At 47.3% G+C, this 21,769-nt stretch overlaps 1 protein-coding gene across 1 annotated transcript in view; it reads right to left on the bottom strand.

Moving 5' to 3' along the window:
* Nucleotides 1-3,362: 3,362 nt before the first annotated feature.
* Rimbp2 (RIMS binding protein 2) overlaps nt 3,363-21,769 on the bottom strand; it is a 54,081-nt gene continuing 35,674 nt past the window's right edge. Inside the window, exons 13-19 of the mRNA XM_052168700.1 lie at nt 21,559-21,676; nt 19,431-19,615; nt 18,674-18,842; nt 17,118-17,221; nt 15,108-15,179; nt 6,173-6,307; nt 3,363-4,071 (exon numbers count right to left, since the gene is read on the bottom strand). Of these exons, the coding sequence (XP_052024660.1) occupies nt 3,883-4,071; nt 6,173-6,307; nt 15,108-15,179; nt 17,118-17,221; nt 18,674-18,842; nt 19,431-19,615; nt 21,559-21,676 (972 nt within the window). The 3' untranslated portion in view covers nt 3,363-3,882. The remainder of the gene's footprint in view (nt 4,072-6,172; nt 6,308-15,107; nt 15,180-17,117; nt 17,222-18,673; nt 18,843-19,430; nt 19,616-21,558; nt 21,677-21,769) is intronic.

The following is a 21,769-nucleotide window of genomic DNA, read 5'->3' as shown; positions in this document are numbered from 1 at the left end:
TATGTTTTTTTTTTTTTTTTAGTTGGTTTGTAACGGCTGTAGAGTTAACTAAGGTTTGCTGTTGCTTTGTTTCTCATAGTGTGTTGTGACAGTTTGCTTGCTTGGCAGAGTGGGTGGCAAGGGCCGGGGTACCACAGATAGACTTTCCTAAAGCAGCCATGTTGGCAGATTCTCGGGGGTGCTCCCGGGAGCATCTCCTATTGTATGCTGCTCTCTCGCTCTCTCTCTCTCTCTCTCTCTCTTTCTCTCTCTCTCTCTCTGCATGTTTGAATTTAAAAGAGGAAAAGACACAAGGCAAGAATGCTCAGAGCGTCCTCAGAGCAGGTGCTATGTGGGACTCTGATAACTTCAGGTTCTTAAAAGATAAAAAGGCCGGAGGTGCCTTTCTGTTTTTCTTTAAAGAGTTAGGTCATAAGGAATGAAAAAAATTGTTGAAAAGTTTTAAACTTTTCTCCATGAAAGTGTTCTAAGAAGTGTTTTAAGACTGATGACGCCGGTGGTGGAGTGAGTGGTGATGATTTGTTTCACAATTTTTCTCACCAAGTGAAATTGGTGACCATCACTTTATTTACCAGTTTTTAGTTTTTGAAAGCCCGTGTTTTGTTCTTAAACTATAAGTGACCATTCTGGGATAGGATGCGTGTCAGGTGGGTGTGGTGGCACATGCCTGTGATCTCAGCACTTGGGAGGTGAAGCCGGGGGAACCTCAAGTTCCCGGTCAGCCTAGGCTACATAGTGAGACTTTGTCTTAACAAACAGAAAAGAAAAAAGAAAAAAAGAAAAAAAGAAAAAAAAATGGAGCAGTAGGAGTTACGGGTACCAGTTTCTTCAGGAGACTTTGGGAGTAAGAGCTGCCTCTGTCCCTAGAGGCTCTAAGGCTGCGGCTGGTGGGCCAGTTCAGGTGCCAGGCCAGGGATGGATGGACACATCTCTTTGCCTGGCTCGTTGGCAAAGAGGAGGCTTGGAGTTATTTACGTCACGAGAGCAGCTTGGAGTGGCTACAATGTGATGAGTTGTGCACAATGGTGATGTGTGTGTGTGTGTGTGTGTGTGTGTGTGTGTGTGTCCCTGGCACAGCTCAATAAAGTCTCCGTCTCACTTGACTGCTGTGGGCATCTCTGTGGTACCTCTAGGATCTGGCCTTATCAATCAATGTATTGTAAATGAAAAGCAGGTTGGTTTTTTTTTTTTTTTTTTTTCCCTTGTTCTAAAAGCCAGCTGTGAGCCACCATCTGGGCTCATGGCGCACATCCTGTGTCTGACAGCAGAGGGAGACTGCGGGAGACTGCTGTCACAGCCTCTTAGGCCCCAAGAAAGAAAGTATAGTATTAGGGTTTCAAAGTTCAGATTTGGGTGCCTGACGGGTCAGCACGGCTTTATTCCCGAAGGATGGGCAGGAAGACTAGAATCTCCTTACAGCTACAGCATACCTCTGACCACCATTTCCAGAAACTCCATACCCATAACTGCGCGTTCAAGTTGTTCTCAAAAGAGGTTTCTTCTCTCCCTCTCTCCGATGTCCCTACCCAATGTCAGCTGCTGGGCATTCCAGGTGAGGAACAACGTTGTGTCTCTACTGCCCATCCGGGTGCAGTGCAGTGTGGCCAGCTGCCTCCCACTGGATGCCAACCCCAGTCTGTGGCCAGAATAAACCCACCCTCTAGAGCATGGAGAAAAGTCACCAATAGAGAGAAACGATGTTTATCCTAGTGATCTTGGCTGGTTCTTTCCCCCTTTGCAAGAATTCTGTTTATATGTGATCGGTAAACATATACGTTCTACGTGAATAACATTGTGGCCATGGCTGTAACTACGAGGTGTGCCCATGAGGCCCATTTGAACTGCTATTTTCATCTTGCCATAAACAGTCTAGTCTTAATTCTTTGAACAGTTTCTACTGTTAAAGGTTGAACCTAAGACTGCCCCCCCTCCTGCCCAAAGACTGGTGTGCCCAGAGCTTGGAGCTCATGGGAAGTGCCCTAATTGGGAGGAGGATGGCTTCGTTAGTCAGTTAATCTACTGAGTGAGGTCATAGCTGAGCAGGTTCTTAGGAGCTGGGGCCAGGCTGGAGAAAGTGGCTCAGTGGGAATGTGGCTTTGTGGGGGTGTCTGTCCCTTGGTCCCTTGTGATTTCTGCTTCCTGGCCACACTGAAGAGAGCATCCTTTCTCTACCACGCCCTTGCATTTCACTACATCCCAGGAAAAATGTGGCGAGTGGAACTGAGCCTGCAGAGGAGAGAAACCTCTGGAGCCCTGTCTGGTAAGTTAGGCTACATTTAGCTGTGTGGAGGCTGTGTGACTATTAATATTCCTGGAAAAGGTGCCGGGGCGCTGCTAAGAAGTTTGGTGTGAATCCACACATTTGATAGATTCTTGTGGTCTCAGCTGTGTGAGTGTCTCTGGTAACACAAAGACCCCACACTGATTACTGTCATTACTTTTCCCATGAAGATTGCCACCAGGAGTGTTACAGAAATGATGCCTAGAACATATTTTAATTGGTCCTAGAAATCCCAAGCCCAGAGAGTTTTCTATGGACATATAGCAGAAAGGAATTCCATTCCCCTGCCAGGGTAAGAAAGACTTTTAAAAATAAAGACACAAAAAGGCATGGCATTGTACAAAATAACAAAGTTTATTTCTAGAAAATATGTCACCCTAGCTGTACACATGCACACATCCACACAGCACTTCACGCACCGAGGAACGGCCTTTTAATCAATCTACCACATACAATTATTGTACAATTTACAATATAGTTTTTTTGAAGACACAATGGGGAAAGCTTTTTCATTCATTTACAAACCTTCCAGAAATTACAAAAGAAAGGCAGTCTGAAAAGTATGTATAAAGAAGTAAAAACAGTTTACAGTGGACAGGAATTACAAAGTGGTAACCATCACATCAGCCAGCATTTGGGGGGAGATCTGCTGTTCGAGGCTAACAAATGATAAAGATGGGGGTGTGGGGCGTCTGAGAGATTTTTTTTTCAATGTAGGCTCCTTCTGGTCTGGCTAATGAAGCATGTGTTGGCTTTGCTATGTGTGTTGTTGATGGAATCTCGGGGCAAGGCATGTCAGCAAATAAAGTAACAGAAAAACTAAAAGCCACAGGATAGGACACTAAACAGCAAAGGTTGGTCAGCTCCCTGGCTGGCTGGAGCCGGGCGAGCATGCTGCCCGGTCGCTCCCCCTCCTTTCCTCTCTAGTGTGGTGGGCCAAGTAAACATGTCCTATGTGTCGCTGGCTTGCTCTAAAAAGACCCAAGACAGGCATCTGAAAGTGGAGGGGCCTGGGTCGCTGTGAGGTGAAGGAAGCCATTGTGTCAGTGAGAATGAAGCCCAGGAATGCACGACACATGCGAAGTATACACGGTGTTTTTATTCGACAGTACAAACCACTGTGCAGTTATAAGGCCAGAACATCAAGGCGAGTTAAAAACTAGGAATCTCAAGAGCCGCGTGGAAATGACAGTACTGTGGAATGAGCCAAGCTGTCTTGAGACGGTGGGGTGGGGAGGTCAGAAACCCCGGCAGGGCTGCCCTCTAGTGTGTGCTGGCTGGAACTGCAGGTGGGGGTGGGGTGGCTGCAGAGAGCCCTCCCCACCACCCCTCCTGCTGCTCAGCCTGCTGCCCCCTCCAACCTCCCCCACCCCAGACCTTGGACAGAACCTTGGGAACAGAGAGGGAGGGGACTGCAGTGCCGCCTCTTCCCTGATCTTTCCAGTGGTATCACATGAATGATAGTGTAAGAGTGTATCTCTCTACTGCTGGGGTGGGTGAGTGGGGTTGGGGAGGGGGATCAAGGTTGGGTTTGGGGAGTCCTCGTTTGGAATTAAAGCGAGTGACATGGATTTGGAAGTGTCCGGAGGGAGGCTCAGGGGTCACTTGACTGCAGCCAGCCTTTGCAGCAGTTTCTTGCCTCTGGAGAGCAGCCCTTTTTTCTTTTTCGAGGACATTTCCCTGCCTCTCCCGGGACTACCAGAACCCATAGATGACGTAGGTGACCCCGAATGGAGATGGGCTGTGGGGGATGGAGCTCTCCTTGCTGTCCCTGAACCCTCGGGAGGAACCTAGTAGGTACATTGCGACAGTTTTATTGAGTGCGTCAGCGCCAACACCAATTCACTCGGCAACACTGCCCCCGTCTCCCGCCAGCCAGGGGAAAGGGTGGGTGGTGGTTCGTTTCTTCTTTCAATTTTTAAAGTATGCCATGGGAAGCACACGCCCTCTCCCAAGGCCCCCTGTGAGCGAGAGGGGCTGGCCTCCATGGGCTTTCTCGCTGTCTTTGTCTTGGGAGACAGGGGTGGCCGTCGCTTTGGCAAAGAAAGCCAGGTCATAATTTACTCTGAAAATCCAGACTAAAAGCAGGGGAGGTTATTGTCAATCAGATGGATAGGTAAGGTGGCCGAGAGACCCATCAATTATCGTAAAGCTAAAAAGCTCTCAGTGGGAATTTGGATGGATCAAGAACTAGGGGGATAGATAAGGCCCTGCCGTGGTGGGAGTGAGCCCTTGGGTCAATTAGAGTCCTACAGAAACTTTGGGGATGGCACACTGTTTGAAAGAAAAAAAACGGAAATGAACCTTAATTGTAATCTAAGGAAGCTCAAAGGCCCTCCTTGAAGACTCTCATCATTTTCCAATAGAGCACAGAGAGATGGTGGGCGGGCTTTGGGAGACTTTAGATGGCCGACCAACGGTGCTCCCAAGGGGTGGAAATTTGATTCAGGAACACCGAGTGCCAATTTCATTTCATTCTGCAGCTAGGCACACACACGCCTGAGCATGGCCAGTAATCGCTAGGGCCTCTGGTTCACTAATCTCCCCAGCGCAAAACTTGGCAAGTGAGACCAGGGTAGTCAGTCAGTGGGCATACCATACAAGGTAAGGGGCCCCCAAGCTTGCTTGGATTTAAAATCAAGGTCTAACTCTAATGGAGAACACCTAGGGCACACCCAAAGCACACCTGAAGATACCACGGGGCCAGCTAGTGCAATCCTGAGAGCTGCCAGGTCAGGAGACAGTATTGCATCAGTTAGACCAGCCCCTCACCTGTACCTCCATGAGCTCGGAACAGTTGTGCTTTGAGGAGAGGGAACACCTGCTCCTAAGGCCAAAAAGGGGCTGCAGCTGGGTGTTCCTGGCCAGCTTTGGCACGCCCGGAGCCAGGGCCACCCCCTCAGGGATCTGGGATTAAAGTTTTGTCTCCCCCATCAGGAGTCAAACCCGCTCCAGTAAACACATGGGGTCCGGTTGTGCTTTTTACTGAGAGGAGCTAGCAATGCAATAGGCAGCTCTCCTTGTGAGTACACGCTGGCGCACTCTTGTGTAAACAAACAGCTTTAAGAAATATGTTCCCAAGGTTGGCCTTTCCCGTATTCTCAATGGACTTATTATTTTTTTTTTTTAAAAAATGATTGTTCGAGATGATTTGTTTCAATATGAATCCAGTTGCCAGGCAACTGAGACCAGGTGAGATAGCCTAATATTTTAGGTCCAATGGGTTGTTTTTTTTGTTTGTTTGGTTTTTTTTTTTTGAGACATATTTCTTTTCTCTCTCTTTCTTTAAGCCCACATTGAAGTCTTAAGACTACCGCGCTGTCCGCTTAGGGTAGCTTAAGTCGGTATCTCTCTAAGGTGTCTTCGGTTGCTCACTTACGTGAAGGCTACATGCCTGATTAGGGTGTGAAATGAACACTCTTCTTCTATGTCCAAGCAGATGAGCGAAGAGATAAAAACATATACGTAAAATACAACAGATAAGAACTCGAAGTGATGGCGAAACGTAAAGATGAGACACTCCAGAGAATGCAGTCTCAGGCAGGCGTGCTACGCTATGTAAGCCCTGCCACCTAGAACCCTAATGGGGAAGGCCTGTGGTATCCAGGCCCCCCCGAACCTCACTCTCTGTCAGCTGAACTGGGCACCTAACTGTGGAGGCCGGGGGAAGACCCTGGGGTCAGGCAGACTGACTGAAACCAAAGGGTCCTTCTGTGGAACACCAACTTGTAAGTTGGAGCTAAGCATTTTCAGACACAATGTCCAAAGGACAGAGAGGGAAAAAAATGAGGGCAGATGCTGGTGGGTCCCAAGTCACCAAAGCAGCAATGCAAAGATTGCGCCAGGAGGGAGGGAAGGAGGGAAGCAGGTGGGCTAAGGGGGCTGGCTTACCCTTTTGGCCTTGGAGCGCATGGGCGGGTCGTGGGAGTAGTGGGGCGGAGCATCAGAAAGGTGGACCTCCACGTCATCAGGCACTTCTTCCAGGAAGTTGGAAGGCACGAGGCCTTTGTGCCCATTCAGCTCTCCCTGTAATCACAGGGCGTGGGGGAAAGGGTCAAGGGAGTTACTTCTTTCTTCAGAGCTTATTTCTCCCACGTGGATGCCCTGCTTAAGAGGACAGATTGTGAGCCATTGATTCTGTCTAGAAGTTGGCAGGCCTTGGTGGAATGCTGAATAAACACTCCCAGAGTGCCCCGATCAGAAGAGCAGGCCACACACAAGGTATGAAATCCAGAGCCTCGCACATGCCGGGCAAGTGTTATAGTGCTGAGTCGTCACGTGCCCAGCCCCCTTTTTACTTATTTTGAAACGGAGAAGATGCCCAGGGCAGCCTTCAACTCACAACCTTCCTGGCTCAACCTCCTGAGAAGTGGCAAGCAACTTGAGTCCTGTACAACTCTTGATCTGCCCCCCTCCACTGCAAGCTCTTACTTCCGAAGTGGGAAGTAGGGTCCTAAAGATCTAACTCCTTGGTTCTCTAGGGCAGGAGTGTGGGGAAGCACTTGCCTGGAATCTGCATTCTGTTGAGCCAGTTTGGGCTACCAAGGGAGGGAGTTCAAAGCCAGCCTTGGCAACTTGGTGAGACCCTGCACTGAAGTAAAAATGGTGGAGGTGTAAGCCGGTGGCAGTACACTAGCCTAGCTTGTGACAGCAGTGACATGGGGTTGTGTTTCTTCATTGCCTACCTCATCAAGTAAAACACATACAATACACAAGCGAAGGCATAGCAGTGGACTCAAGGGAGGGATATGTAGTTATCTATGGCCTTTCTATGTTGCAAGATATTTCCTATCCATTCACATTGAGGCAGTGAGAGGCCAGTGATTGGAGGGGAGAGAAGAGGTGGAGCTAAGGGAAGTGAGGGGAGGGAGAAAGAGAGGGAGACATGGATATCCACATGGCTACAGATCATCTTTGGAGAGGTTAGAAATATTGGGATAAGACTTTATCATTGTAAATTTTCATTATGAAATTAGGAGTTTCTTATATATAAATATATTTGGTTGACTACTCAAGTTTAAGAGTCATGCTTTACTGGATACTTGGAAGGAGTGGGTGCTGGGCAGAAGCGTGGGACTCCTGCCATTTACAGAGTCTATGGTGGAGAGGAAACACAGCTGGGATGCTGTGAGAGCTAGCTGGGAACGATTGGTTCGGCATCAACAGTGAGTGAGAGATGACGGCAGAGGCCTGGGGGGGGGGGGCGGGGCGGTACTCTTCCTAATTATTTCCAATTACATTTCTGCTAGGGGTTATTAACCAGAATATGTAAAGAAAAACAGCTAAGCAACAAAAAGACATTTAAAAAGTGGACATTTCTCCAAATAAGTAGACAAATGCTACCACCCTACACCCCCCCCCCCAAATTGGACCACAGCACCACTGGTCACAAGGCAAATACCAATTACACTACAGAGTGGACCAGCAGGTAAGGTGCCACCATCAGCCTGACACTGGAGTTCAACCCCTGGAACTCACTTGGTGGAAGGAGAGACCAGTTCCATCAAGTTCTGCGTGTACCTACCATCCCCCACCCCACCCCCACCCCCAGTAAAAAAATAATAAATACATGCAGGATGAATATAGTCAGAAACTACCCCCCAGAGCTCTCCCAAACTAGAAAATACGTATTGGTGAAGACTTGGAGAGAGACTGGACCCCCGTCTACTTTGAGAACGCAATGGAGCAGCTGCTGGGAAACACAATGTGGCAGGTCCTCCAGAAACTCCAGACAGAGCGATCATGTGATCCACAGCTCCACCTCAGGGTGTACACCCCAAAACTGGAGAGCTGGGTCTCAGGGAGACACACATACAATGCTTATGCCTGCATCATCTGGCACTGTCAAAAGGCAAAATCTCCACGGCTGGATCAAAAATTCTGTCTGCCACGGAATAGACAGACGAGGAAAGCCTCGTCCTGGCACATCCACGGCACAGCAAACTGAACCCAGTACCTTAAGACGATTATTCCCCCAAGGATTTCTGGGTAAGCCGCTAGGCTGGCAGTCTCACCACCAAAAACTCAACAGGAGAAAAAGGGTTAGTCCTTGGTGTGTTCTCTTGCAAGGTCTGTTGAGTTTTCTAAGCCAGGGGAGATCCCTGCAGGGAAGCCCTCTCCTGCACCAGCCTGCCTGCCAATCAAACTTCCCTAGATAGAGCAGCACCTGCTGCTTTGAGAAGAGTGGCTTCTTGAATGTACCCAATGTACAGGGACAGAAAGGCCTCGGTGCATGCAGGGGTCCACGAGAACTACTGAGAAAAGACACAACATCCCATCCCACTGGAACAGCAGGAACACGAGGCTGCAGGGAACAATCGCTCCCACTGATCCCTTCTGCACACCGATCCTTCTCGAGCAAGGGGGAGCCGAGACATTCACCTTTGGGCATAACTGCACCAGCAGGTCCAACTGTACATACTCTGTTATTTCTACCCTTGTGTATGCACAGGTGTGGCTTTTGTATAGAGCTCATATGTGAAGATGTTCAGATAGCCCAGCTGGTTTATTAGAAGATAAAAGTATATCGCATGTGTTCCCCTTCCCATATCTTCTCTTCCTTTTACTTTCTTTCTTTTCTAATTATTTTATGTATGTGAATACATTGTCATTCTCTTCAGACACACCAGAAGAGGGCATCAGATTCCATTACATTTGGTTGTGAGCCACCATGTGGTTGGGGGGTGGATTGAACTCAGGACCTCTGGAAGAGCAGTCAGTGCTCTTAACCACTGAGCCATCTCTCCAGCCCACCTTTTACTTCTTAAATATAACCTCCCATAGATTTAATACTCTCTAAAATCTGGGGACCCCCAACAATCTGCCCATGCCTCCTTCTCGATACTTGGCCCATCTCATTTATTTTCCAAGTCAATTTAACAGTTAATCCTTTTCCTTCCAGCTGTACCTCCTACCCTCCTGATCTCATTTCAGGAACTGCGCATGCACCTCCATGCTGTCCTTGGTTATCTGTCCACAGTTTCTGAAGTCTAAAGGGTCCCCGTTATTAAATGGAGAGCCTGCCACTTGTGGGGTAGCAGTGTCCGGTGACTCTCCTTGTTCATATGCCACCCAGGGAATGGTGCAGAGGTTGCCAAGGCCCTCGAGGCTCTGAGACAGAAAAGTTATTTTGTGATCTACACATTCAACTTCTAGTTGAGTTGAATGTTGAAAAGACATCAACGGAAAGAAAATAGCAAGTTTTTAAGAACTGAGAGACAAACTAATAGCAGGTGCATACATCTCACCACAGTGGTCTAAGACACAGACATACTCCAAAAAATCTAATCCTGAAGCAACGGCATTTAGTGAGATGGAGCTAAATGACACAGAACTCAATATAACAGTTACAAGGATGTTCCAAACAGAAAGAGGGGAAGAAAGGAGGAGGTGACAGATGATGAAAGAGGAAAACCTAATCTGAAGTACTGGAAATGAAAAAAATAGACCACAATTGTAAAACCTCTGTGGAGAATTCACTGACAGAATAGACTTAGGAGAGGGCAGAATATCTGAGCCTGAAGACAAGGTGGCAAAAATGTGGTGATCCAGCAAGGCCGAGGATTAACTACAGGGCTACCTGACTTACTCCTAAGACACAAGTGATACTAGACCAAATTCTATAGTTTTTAGGCACAGCAAGAAGAGAATCTGGTTTGAAAGCCGGAAAACATGTTCAAAACTGAAAGACAGTTCTCCAGAGTTAGAGAGAAAGGCCCGCCCAGGCCCCACAGACAGACCAGTGAAGAAAATCCTCTTATGATTTAATCAAAACACTCAACATACCAAATAAAGAAAGGGATATTAAAAGTGGCCAGAGAAACACCAGGTCACCAAGGCAGGCTCCTCAGCATAACAACAGACTTGGACAAGTGACACTGACCTAGAAAATGCATTTCAGCTTCTGTCAACCCACACTCCTATAATTAAAAAGTAAAAGACCGAAGGAATTTGTAACCACCAAGCCAACCCCATGGATATTATCTGAAGAAATCCTTCAGTCTGAAGAGAAAACCAAACCCACCCCAAAACTTCAAGGAAGAACAAATCATACTACATTAATACTAAGAGAAAAACCAAGTACCATGACAAGCAAGATGGCGGGAATAAAAAGACAACTTTCAACAATAACTCTGAATTCTAATGGTCTCATTTCCCCCAATCAGAAGACACAAGTTAGTAGATTGGGTTAAAAAACAAAAACCCCATATGAAGCATATATTTGTTGCCTCCAAAAAAATGTATGTATGTATGTATGTATGTATATATATATATATATATATATATATGTATATGTATATATATATATATATATATATATATATATATATATATATATATATATATTCCTCACCAGAAAAGGCCAATACTACCTCAGGGTGGAGGGTAGAAAGGATGGTCCAAGAAAGCGGACCCAGAACACAAGCAGTTGATACTACTCTAGCATCTGATAAAATAGATGTCAAACTAAAGGATCAAGGAAAGATAGTGAAAGCGACTTGGTACCCATCAGGGAAGCAGTCCCTCAAGAGGACATCCCCATGCGGAACACACAGGTCTGATCACAGGAGCATCCAATTCCACAAGCAAATGCCACCAAGATGTCCCAGAATAACCCAGCACAAGCACAGTGTGAGACAGGTCATTCTGACACCAAAGCAAACATCTGAGTTTAAACAGTATCATAGACCAAATGTATTTAGTGAACACCTACAGAACATTCCATCCAACCATCACAGAACCCATACTGTCCTCGGAAGCCCATGGAACTTTCTTTAAAATAGATATGTTACACAAAGCAAGTCTCAACAAATACAGGAAGGCAATTCCTTGTATCCTCTCTGATCACAGTGAATAGGACTACAGATGGACAGCAAGATAAAGCCTCGAACATACACAAACTCCCAGAGCTTAAACAACACATAGCTGAAAGAGAAATGAAGACATCCACATGGAAATCAATACATTACTGTGATCAAAAGAAAACATACCGTACCAGCACCTCTGGGACACAAGAAAGCCCTAGTAAGGAAGTTTATAGATATGGTTCCGCCTACATCAAGAAATCAGATGTTCAGTAAACAGCTTAACACGATACCTTAAAAACCCCAGAAGAAGAGGAGGAATGTGTCAAATCAGCAAATGGAATGAGATAATTAGATCAGGGCAGCAATTAATGGAATGGAAAAAGATACAAAGAATGAGCAGAGAGTTGATTCCAAGACAGAACCAAGATTCACAAACCCTTAGCCTAGCTAACCAACAGAACAAAGAGGGAAGACCCAAATTAGAGATGAAAGGGGAGCCATTGCTACAGACACCAATGGGTTCAGAAAGTTGTCATTACAGTAAAAGCCATCTATTCCAATAAACTGGAAAATCTAAAAGAAATGGGTAAATGTTTAGACACATTATGACCCACCAAGATGAGATAAACAATTTAATTGCATCTATAGTAGTCATCAAGACTTAAACAGTGATTAAAATCTCCCAGCATTTAAAAAGTCCAGGCCCAGATGGACTCAGTGGTGAATTTTACCAGACCTTCAGAGAAGAGTAAGACCAGTGTTTCTGAGAATATTCCAGAAAATAGAAAAGGAACATTAACAAGTTCTTTTCATGAGGCTTGTATGACAGAGATATCAAAAGCAGGCAAATATTTAAGAAAAAGGAAAATGCCAGAGCAATTTCCCTGACAAAGACAGATGCTTAAATTCTCAACAAAATGTTTGCAAAATGAATCGAAGAGCCTTCTCATCTATTGAGGATGTAGTAAGAAATCAGAAAATCAAGCCCATTTAGTCTATATGTATGTGTGTATATACATATATATGCACATATATGTTCCATGATTAGTGGGTTAACAAAAAATATCATTGACCATGACCAAGTTGGGTTTGTTCCAGAGATGCAGGGACTATTCAATATATGTTAATCAATACACAACTTATGTTACATTGAATAGATATTGTCAGGGACGGAAATCCCATGGTCATCTCAATAGATGCGGAAAAAAATGTTTTTGACAAAGTAAGACATGCTACATGTTAAAAGTTCTGAAGACTGAAATGAAAGAAACATGTTTCAACATGATGTCTCATCATAATAAAAACTATTCGTGACAAACCTACAGCCAGCATCATATTACGTGGGAAAAACTTTGAAGCATTTGCATTAAAACTGGGATCAAGGCAAGGGAGGACATTACTCCAGTCCATATGGTATTGAAAGTCTTCGCTAGAGCAGTAAGACAAGAGAAACAGAGGTATTCACATAGGAGAGAAAGAGGTCAGAGTGAGAGACCCCAGGGCTCTAACAGGAAACTCCCTACACGTGATCAGCATTAGCGGAAGAGTAGCTGGATGTAAATTAAAATACAAATATTATAGTGCCTTCCCATGTAGTCTTGAGGAGTGCACTAAGAAAGAAATCAGGAACATAAACCCATCCAGTATAATACATACACACATATATGTATTTATATGCTTATGCATATATATTCATATATGTGCATAGATACTCAATGTCAATGGGTTAATGATTAAAAAGAATTTAGTAAACTAAATCAGGATCTATATATCAGGAAGATGGAAGTCTATCTTATGTACGTAGGTCAAGTCACAGGCACGGACAACCCATGCAAGTTATTAAACATTGTTATGACAGTAAGACCACAAGAGGAGGTGACAACTGTTAACAGAGACAAACCAATTGTCATTTGGGGCAGTCAAGATTACCAGCTGGTGACACCAGCTACAAACTCACCAGGTCTTCAGAGAATACACACATTCCCAAGATGCATTCTATGCAGCCAGGGACCATCAGTGGCAGCCAAGCCTAGAGGTACAGGCCTGTCTGTAACCGTCCCTTAGGATGCTGAGGCAAGGTCCAGGTCAGCCTCAACAGCTGAGAGAGGCCATATCTCAAAGGAAGAGGCAAACTGAAGTCTGGGGTCAAGAATAACAGTGAGCCCCATAAATTCTTAAGAATGATTTAAAGACATACAAATAGAGGAGGAAGAAATTTCCGTGTCTTCTGCTAAATGGCAGGAAGCGTATTCCCTGTCCGACAGACATAGTTTTCCCTGAACCTAATCTAAACATGACATATGCTTTCTCTGTTAAACAGAGTGCTAAGGGTTTGTAGGAGGGGCAAGGCTCACTACAAAATGATTCCCCTAGAGATATTATAAAACACATTCTAAAACCACAGAGTCCGAAGGAGCAGAGTTGGGAACCGCAGCCCATGCATACATATGTGTGTGTATGTGTGCGTGTGTGTGTGTGTGTGTGTGTGTGTGTGTGTGTGTGTGTGTGTGTGGTGCCAATTGAGGAGGACAGAAGAGGGAGTTGGGGTTCTAGGCAGTTGTGAGCCACCAGGCATGGGTGCCGTGAGAGCCAACTGGGGGTGTCCTCAGCCAGAAAAACCAAGCCGTGAAACTCCGAGCCAGCTCTTCAGCCCAGGACAGGTTCTCTTTAGAAATGACCTTTATAATGCTCTAACTCAGGCGAAAGGTAAATAAAGGCCACAAGTTCGAAAATGACAAATAAGCTTGAAACTGAAGAAATAAAGAGTAACTGCTTCAGTCACTGGGACGGGTCTTCTTGTAGTCACCATCCAAGGGCAGTGAAAGTGTGACCTCACACAAACTCACAGACCAAAACTAGTCTCAAAACACAAAGCTTAAAAAAAGTAGACTATGACCTAGAGAAAGACATTGTCACCCTGTGCAACAAGGTATGCCTATCCCACTAGAAACCCACAAGGGGGTGTGGCGATCCCACTCAAACTGGCTGTGAAATCCTGGCAGTTCAGAAGAGGGTCAGAACTCTGAAGCCCTGCAGGCCTGAGGCTGCAGGGTGTGGGGGTGTGTGGAAGGGGGTGTAGGGGGGGGGCCTCTGGGGATATCCGTCACTGCACAGAGAAGCAAGACTCCCAATTATGTTCAGGGGGCCATAGAGGGGTGGCCATGGGGTGGCTACAGGGTGTGGCTGGGGGAGCATGCAGGGGATGTCGGGTTACAGAAGCGGGAAGTTAGCCCCACCTTCTGTAAAGATAGCCTCACTTCTGCCCCCAGAGAACATTAGACAGCTGCAGAACAGGAGGGAAGCACCATGGATGCTACAGGCAGAGACTGAGCGGAGGAGGGGCGACTCTCTAGTGTCTGGCTGGGGTGGGGGAGGGGAGCTGTGAAACCAGGGCTGGCCCACCTGTTTGTTTTGTTTATATTTCCTATTCTCCCTGAAAGAAAACCCACCACCCAGGCCATAAATAGCCTAGAAAAATCAAATTGTTTTGTAAATGTTTGGACAGTGGCAATTTTGTGTTTGCTTTGTCTACAGTTTGTTAGACACAGAAAATACTATAATTAGTAGAGAGCGATAAGAGACCCAGACCGACTGCGGTTTCCTTTTCTCTCTCCCTCTCTCTCTTTCTCTCTCTCCCTCCCTCCCTTCCTCCTTCGGTCTTCCCCATTTTCCTTCTCTATGCCCCCTTTCCCTGCGCCTTTCTGTTTTTGAAACAGGAATTAGCCACATAGCCCAACCTTTCCTTGAGCTTACAATCATGTGCCACTCTAGCCCCCATATTTCTATATTATAATACAAAAGAGAACTTATCTCGGAGAGGCATCAAGCAGGTGAATGCTTCAGAATGCAACATATTCAGATCACAATTCACGGGTTAATTTGAGAGAGAGAGAGAGAGAGAGAGAGAGAGAGAGAGAGAGAGAGAGAGAGAGAAAGAAGAGAGAAGAGAGAGAGAAAACAAACCAGGGGGTGGAACTCCCCAAAATAAACAGCATTTTTTTGATGTTTCAAAAACTTACATAATAAAATCCATCTTCATCGATTTCGCCAAAAACAGTAATAATGTCTCCTGTGCAAAATGGAAGTTCAGCCTGCAAAGACAGAAGACAGGGCTAAGGGCAGATTGCAAAAACAAGGTAGGTATTGTACAAGTGCTACCCTTTGGGGATTCACCTGTCTTTTCACTGTGTCAAGATGCAGGGCTGTAGGATACAGAGCTGAGGGGATGGAGGGGGATGGGTTCCTCAAAGTGGAAGGGTGGGGGTGGGGTGGAAGTAGGTGTTTGTTTAAAGCTGGGGTCTGTTCTGAATGAGCCCGAGAGAAACAAAGTAGATTAAAGGTCATTGCCACCTGCTGGTAAGACACAGGAAATCAAGTCACAGGAAGTCAAGTGGTAACTCTACACCTGGAGCATGGGGGAAACATTAGAGGACCATTGGTAAACATCCTCTCTGCACAAGAAAACCTCCCAACTCCATCACCAATTCAATACCCGTCTGTGAAATATCTGCTGAACAGCAGGTCCCAGAGTGGGGGACAGGACAGCAGAGAATGTTGAATAGAAGCCCGGGTGACCAGGGTGGCCAGGGTGCAAACGCTCCTCTTTAGACCCTTCAGACCGCAGAGCCCAGTAGAAGGTAGAAAGAAACAGCCAGGCAGCTGAGGAGAACCAGGACTGTGACTGTGTCTCAAAAACGTTAAGCATGAACTGATAGCGGTTCAGCAGGTGGCGCTAATACACGATCACAGCAAAGCCTCGGGCGGGAATCCAGATCAATCTGGTGTGAGGACAGGTGACTCTGGAGGCAAAGACTTCAGCTTTCTTTCTGAGGTTTGTCCTTCTCTCTGATCATGTTCTGCCTTTGTGCCGCGGGGGGCCCTAGAACACCAGCCTTCCTTTCTCATCTTTCATAGGTTCGTGGGGGATGATCAGCCTTGGTAACTTTCATTTCTCTGCTATAAGGGACTCTATATTGCCACGCCCAGTAAGTGTGGGTCACAGGTCGTTCTTCCAATCGTTCTGCCCGGAGACTTGGGGGATTGGCTACTATAACTGTCTTTGGAACATAAAGCACTCAGTCACACCCAGTGAGCACATAGGCCGGGCATATTCTATGCATACATCCCCATGACACAGTTTGGAAACTGGACACACTAATAGGTGAATAGGAACTTAGAGCACAGAGGAGCAAGTGGACTGTACTCTGGAATAAGGCTGAACCTTCCATCCTCTCAGTGGCAAATCTGGGAGGTATGCTCTGTCAGGACGACTCCTGGCTGTGTGGGAGGGAGTGGTGAAGGACTTTCGGCAGCAAGATGAAAGGGCTTAAAAGGGGGGAGTATAGGGGGTTAGGTGAGTGTGGCTAGGCAGCGTGGGGGAAGGTGTCCAGGCAGGTCCTTGCCTGGGCACCTCTGCCCCTGAGGGAACCACACACACACAGACATGGTATAGAATAGAGTTTATTGGGAGTTAGTGGTAGAGAGAGGTAGAGAGAGAGAGAGAGAGAGAGAGAGAGAGAGAGAGAGAATAGAGAGAGAATAGAGAGAGTGGAGAGTGGAGGCTGGCCATGACCACGTGGAGGGGGGAAGAGCCCCAGGGGCAGAGAGGTGAGAGAGTGTGGGAGAGCGGAGAGCAAAGAGGGAGAGGAGGAGCAAGTAGCCCCTCTTATAGTGGGCCAGATCTCTGGGGCGGGGCATACCTGGCTATTGCCAGGTAGATGTGGGGTGGAGCTTAGACAAAACCCCAACAAGTGGGACAGTTTGTGAGCATGGCTACCAAGGGCCACTGGCTCACTTATCAATGATTTCTGGGGTCTCTGCCAGCATCCCTGGACCTCAGCTGACCACGGGTGATGTGGACCTGGGTTTGCTGTGGAGTGGCTGGTCATTGGCTCTCCCTCCCTCCCTCCCTCCCATGCTCAGAGGGAAGTGGGACTCAAAGGCACACGGCCTAAGTGGGGTGCCCATAAGAAGCCCGGAAGCCATTGGTGGTAGTTCCGGGTTGTCATGAAAGAACTCCAGGCTGTTACCTCAACGTCCACGTTAGGAGAGCTTTCCCTAGGGTCATAGTCATAGAGAGCCACCATTCTTCGTGTGGGTACAGAGTGACCCCGGCCGCTTCTTCTACTTCTCTCTGCAAAACCATAAGATCTAGTTATGAATCTCTCCAAATTGTGGTGTCCTTATGTACTGCCCAAAAGTGTGGGCACCACTTGCTAATGTCCCCACTTTCATAGTGCTATTCTCCGTTGTGTCCACCATGCTGGGACTCCATCAGATAGGGGACCTCCTCCCAAACTAAGTCCAGGATGTCTGAGGCATCAGATAATTATAGCTTTGGAAAACCTAGCAGGAGCCATGAGATTCTGGAAGAAGGCAACTGCTATCTTTTGAGTTGAAACCTTACTTCCTGGAAAAAAGATGGCGGCTCTTAAGACTCAAGCAGCTAAGGAAACTTAAGGATCAGGACACTCAGAAGTTTACAGGACTTACAAGGCCCCTCCCCTAGTTTCTAAAGCTGTGAATAATTGCTAGAGAAGGAGACTGGTGGAACCACCTGCGAGGGGCGCAGGAGCTACAGGAATAGTTTTGGTGAGTTGTCACACATGCTGACATCCAGAGTAGCAGGCCCAGGCCACAGCGTCGAATCACCCAAGGCAAGATGAGCACAGTTACCATTATGGGCAGCACAGGCAAAACAATGCCACCGATGGCCTGACTTTGACAACAGGCTAATTAACCATGGTGTTTCTTGGAGCAAACTAGAGAAGCCTGCTCAGTTTCTGTTTGATCTGTATAAGCAAAAGGACTCTAGAACAAACGAAAGCAAGGCTATATTGGATCACAGTAATGGGGAATCACAGCCCATCAACCAGTTTCCAGACCTAAGCCAATTACAAACCCAAAGTCCTTGAATGAAGAGAAGGTAGGTCCCATGAGGAAAGGTCATGTTTCGATACTGACTGGTCGCACTGTTAGCATCTTCCCATACTCCTGGGAGAGACCTCTGGCCTTTTATCAATGTAACTGTACACTGGGGAGAAGGAACATCTATCTGGAGGATTTGCCTCCATCAGATTGGCCTGTGAGCAAGTCTGTGGGGCATTTCTCCCCCACCCCCAGGACTGAGGACTAAGGTAGGGGTGGGTGGGGACAGCCCTATGTGGGTGGTGCCACCTCTGAGCAGGTGGCTCTAGGTTGTAAAGAAAGCCTGCTGAGCAATCCAGTAAGCATCGATCCTCCATGGTCTGTGCCTCACTTCTTGCCACAGCTTCCCTCAAGAATGAGCAGATGGGGAAATAAACCCTCTCCTCGCCAAGTTGTTTTTGGTTGGAATGCTTTATCAGCCCAGAAAGCAAACTACAAGTGAGTGCGCAAATCCCAGGGTGCGTGAATGTCCCTACAGCGCACAGCTGGAGTGCAGTACTGCACTGCAGAGTGGGTTGTACCCAGCAATAATGGATAGCAAATCCTCCCAAGAACTGGGCACTCAGAGGCGCTGGGTAGCCTGGGCTTCTAGGGGCGGCAGCTGCTCCCTGTTCGGGCCTGTGCCCAAGCGCAGCAGAGCCTGAGGGACCACACTCACCTATTTTCTCCACGGGCGTGTTCAGAGGGAGGAAACCCTGCCTCAGCAGCTGGTCCATCATCTCCTCATCGTCTGCATGGATCTCGGAGACCATGTTACAGGGGATGAGGCCGAGCCTGGCACAGGTCTCCCCACGATAGAAACCATCTGCGTCTTTGTCTCCGTATACCTGGAGTCACGGGGGGGGGGGGGGGGGGGACATTGGAGCATCTGATAGGCTGGCTCAGCCACACGTCAGTCAAAACTGCTGAGAACACGTTCTTTTTTTTTTAATTTTTTTATTCGATATAATTTATTTACATTTCAAATGATTTCCCCTTTTCTAGCCCCCCACTCCCCGAAAGTCCCTCAAGCCCCCTTTAAGCCCCACCCTTCACCTGCATCAGTCTCAGGCCACCTGGACCCTTGGCCATGGCTCCTCCCCTTCTCTCTCCCCTCCCCTTTATTGGTATGCCGGCTTGAAGTTTAGGTATCAGACACTAAAACCTCTGCTTTTCAAACTCTGACTGAGCACGCAGGTGTGTATGCACAGATCTGGGCACAGTCCAGTAGGGCACCCAGGTGAAGGCATTGCCCTTCTTCCTAGGTGAAGTCAGTTTCCTGCCTGTCTTGTGTTCAAGGCTTTCCCAGCCCTGAGCCATCTCCTCTCACAGCCCTTGAAGCCAAAGGGCTGCTACTGCCCAGGCTTGCAGGAAGAACACTCCGTCTCCACTGCCAGTCTCTGTCCCGTGTCCCATGGCACCACGGCCATCAGTACCTTGATGATCTGTCCTTCTTTGAAGGGAAGCTCCTCTTCCGCAGCATCCGGGTTTGGGGACATGGTGAGCGGGTCATAGTCAAACAGAGCCACGAAGATGCGGGCTGGGAGCTCCTCAGCACCAGGGTCAGTTTCTGACTCATCATAGAAATCTGGAGAAAGATGGTCTCGCCCGGTGTATTCATCTGGAGTGGGCAAGACATAGGGCACAGGAATCGTGGGACACCCATGGAACAACTCAGGGGTACAGCTCACGTGTGAAGTGGATCTGTGAAAAGGGCAGCCCTGTGTGCTCCTCTTTGTCTGTCTGGGCTTTGTATGGGGCCAGAAATCCAACAGAGATGGGACTATGGAAGCAGGCAATTGCTTCAGAAAGGGGACCTCAATCCAACCTAAGCCATCTGTGACTGAAAGCCATAGAAGCAAGAGGACTTGAGGCTCTACCAGAATAGGTGTTTGGTCCCTCAGAGTGCAGATCGGACCCTCATGAGATGCCTCTTGGGTCTTCAGCAGGACACAAGGATAACTACAAGGTTATTTACCACTCTCACACTTCAGAATTCAACATGGCCGACAGTGATGTTCTGCCAGCTCTGAACCAGCAGTAGACACACCCTACATGGAAGGAAATTAATGCTTTCTCGGTATCTAATTTTGATTTTTTTTTTTGGTATCCTTGTGTATGTATGTGTGTGTGTGTGTGTGTGTGTGTGTGAGACTTGATATATCATGAGGTGTGTGGTTATCTAGTTATATCTGCAAGAAGGTCATGGCATACTCCCTTGTGCAGATATTAAACTCCATAATAACCCTGCCCTTTAAATAAGATGGCAAATAGAACCCTCGCACTTTCCCTCTGGACTCTTTTTTAAAAAGGATTTATTTCTAATTATGTGTAGGTTCGTGCATGTGAGTGCGGGTGCCTCAGATGTGGGAGATGTCAGATCCTTTGAGAGCTGGAGTTACAGGTGGTTGTGAGTCCCCTGATGTGGTTTCTAGAACCAAACTCAAATCTGTCATTGTCCAGTGAGGTCACTTGAACACGTTTCCTTCAGTTCTGAAGTCCCCAGCCATTCCTGCTTAGTGTCCCTGCTGGTTTGTGTGTGTGTATGTGTGTGTGTGTGTATGTGTGTTATATGATGTATGGCATGTATGTGTGGTGCGTGTTTATGTGTGGTGTATGTATCTGTTGTGGTGTGTGCAGTATGTGTGTCTGTGTGTGTAGTTTGTGTATGGTGTGTATGTAGTATGTGTGGCTTGTATATGGTGTGTATGTAGTGTGTATGTGGTTTGTGTATGGTGTGTGGAATGTGTGTGTTCATGAAAGCCTAGTTTATTTGGCTCCTCCCTATCCCTGTTACAAACATCACTTCTTAGAATTACTGTTCCCATGATTCTATGTCAGCGGCAGTAGCCGCCCCTACCTGTGGCCACCTAGCATGGGTTGGTGACAACAACCCAAAGACAGCTTTGGGCACCACTGGCTGAATCCAACATGGTCTATGTGAAAAGGATGTGCAGGTTTCATGAGGTAGGCGAAGAGAACAGAATTGGGATGGGTGGAGAGGGGAAGGGCCAGTGGTGTCTCGGAAAGGGGACATGTGACCTGGGGACATGTCCAGCTTCCAGATGTTCCCAGGACCCGCACCAATGTGGCAGATGCACATAGATGGCCCTACATATCTGCAGTACATCTGGGGTATAAGTCAACTCAGCATCTCTCTGTCCTCGGGAACTTACTAAAGCGCATCTCAGTGTTATGTCTCTGAGGGTAGGTCCAGAGAGGAGGTAACGGGAGGAGCTGCGTCCTTCATGTGGGGATGTGGCACACGCCATCCCGGGGCTCTCTTGATGGAGTAGGAGGGGGAAGGATAAGCTAGTATATACAGTATTTTGTTCTCTCTCTCCTCCTCCTTTCCTCTCCCACATGTGTGGCTGTCAGGAGGTGAGCTACTCTCCCCTTGCATGCTACGTCGCATGGTGAACTAAACCCCAGCACTGTGAGTCCTGTTGTCCTTTTTCTCAGGCATTTTTTCATGGGGACCAAAGCCCTACAACATGATCCCAGAATTGTTTTTAAGCCTAGGTGGTGGACAGAAAGCGAACGATACGGATGAGACCCACTCACCAGTGGATGGAGCCATTGCCGGCCGGTGCCTATGAGGCCCTCCGCCGCTGTGTGAATACCTTCGGCTCACGTGCTCCATCCGGTCCGCTCGTCCCATCAACGCGGAGTTTCCTAAAATCTAGACCCAGAAGAACACACTTGTTAGACATTATCCGTCACTGGCCTCGGCGGTAAAGGAGGAGTTAAAGCCAAATCAATCCGGATTGGAAGC

Source organism: Apodemus sylvaticus, chromosome 22 (genome assembly GCF_947179515.1).
Source record: "Apodemus sylvaticus chromosome 22, mApoSyl1.1, whole genome shotgun sequence".
NCBI lineage: Eukaryota > Metazoa > Chordata > Mammalia > Rodentia > Muridae > Apodemus > Apodemus sylvaticus.
The sequence above is the reverse complement of the archived record's forward strand: the minus strand, read 5'-3'. Positions and strand labels throughout refer to the sequence as shown.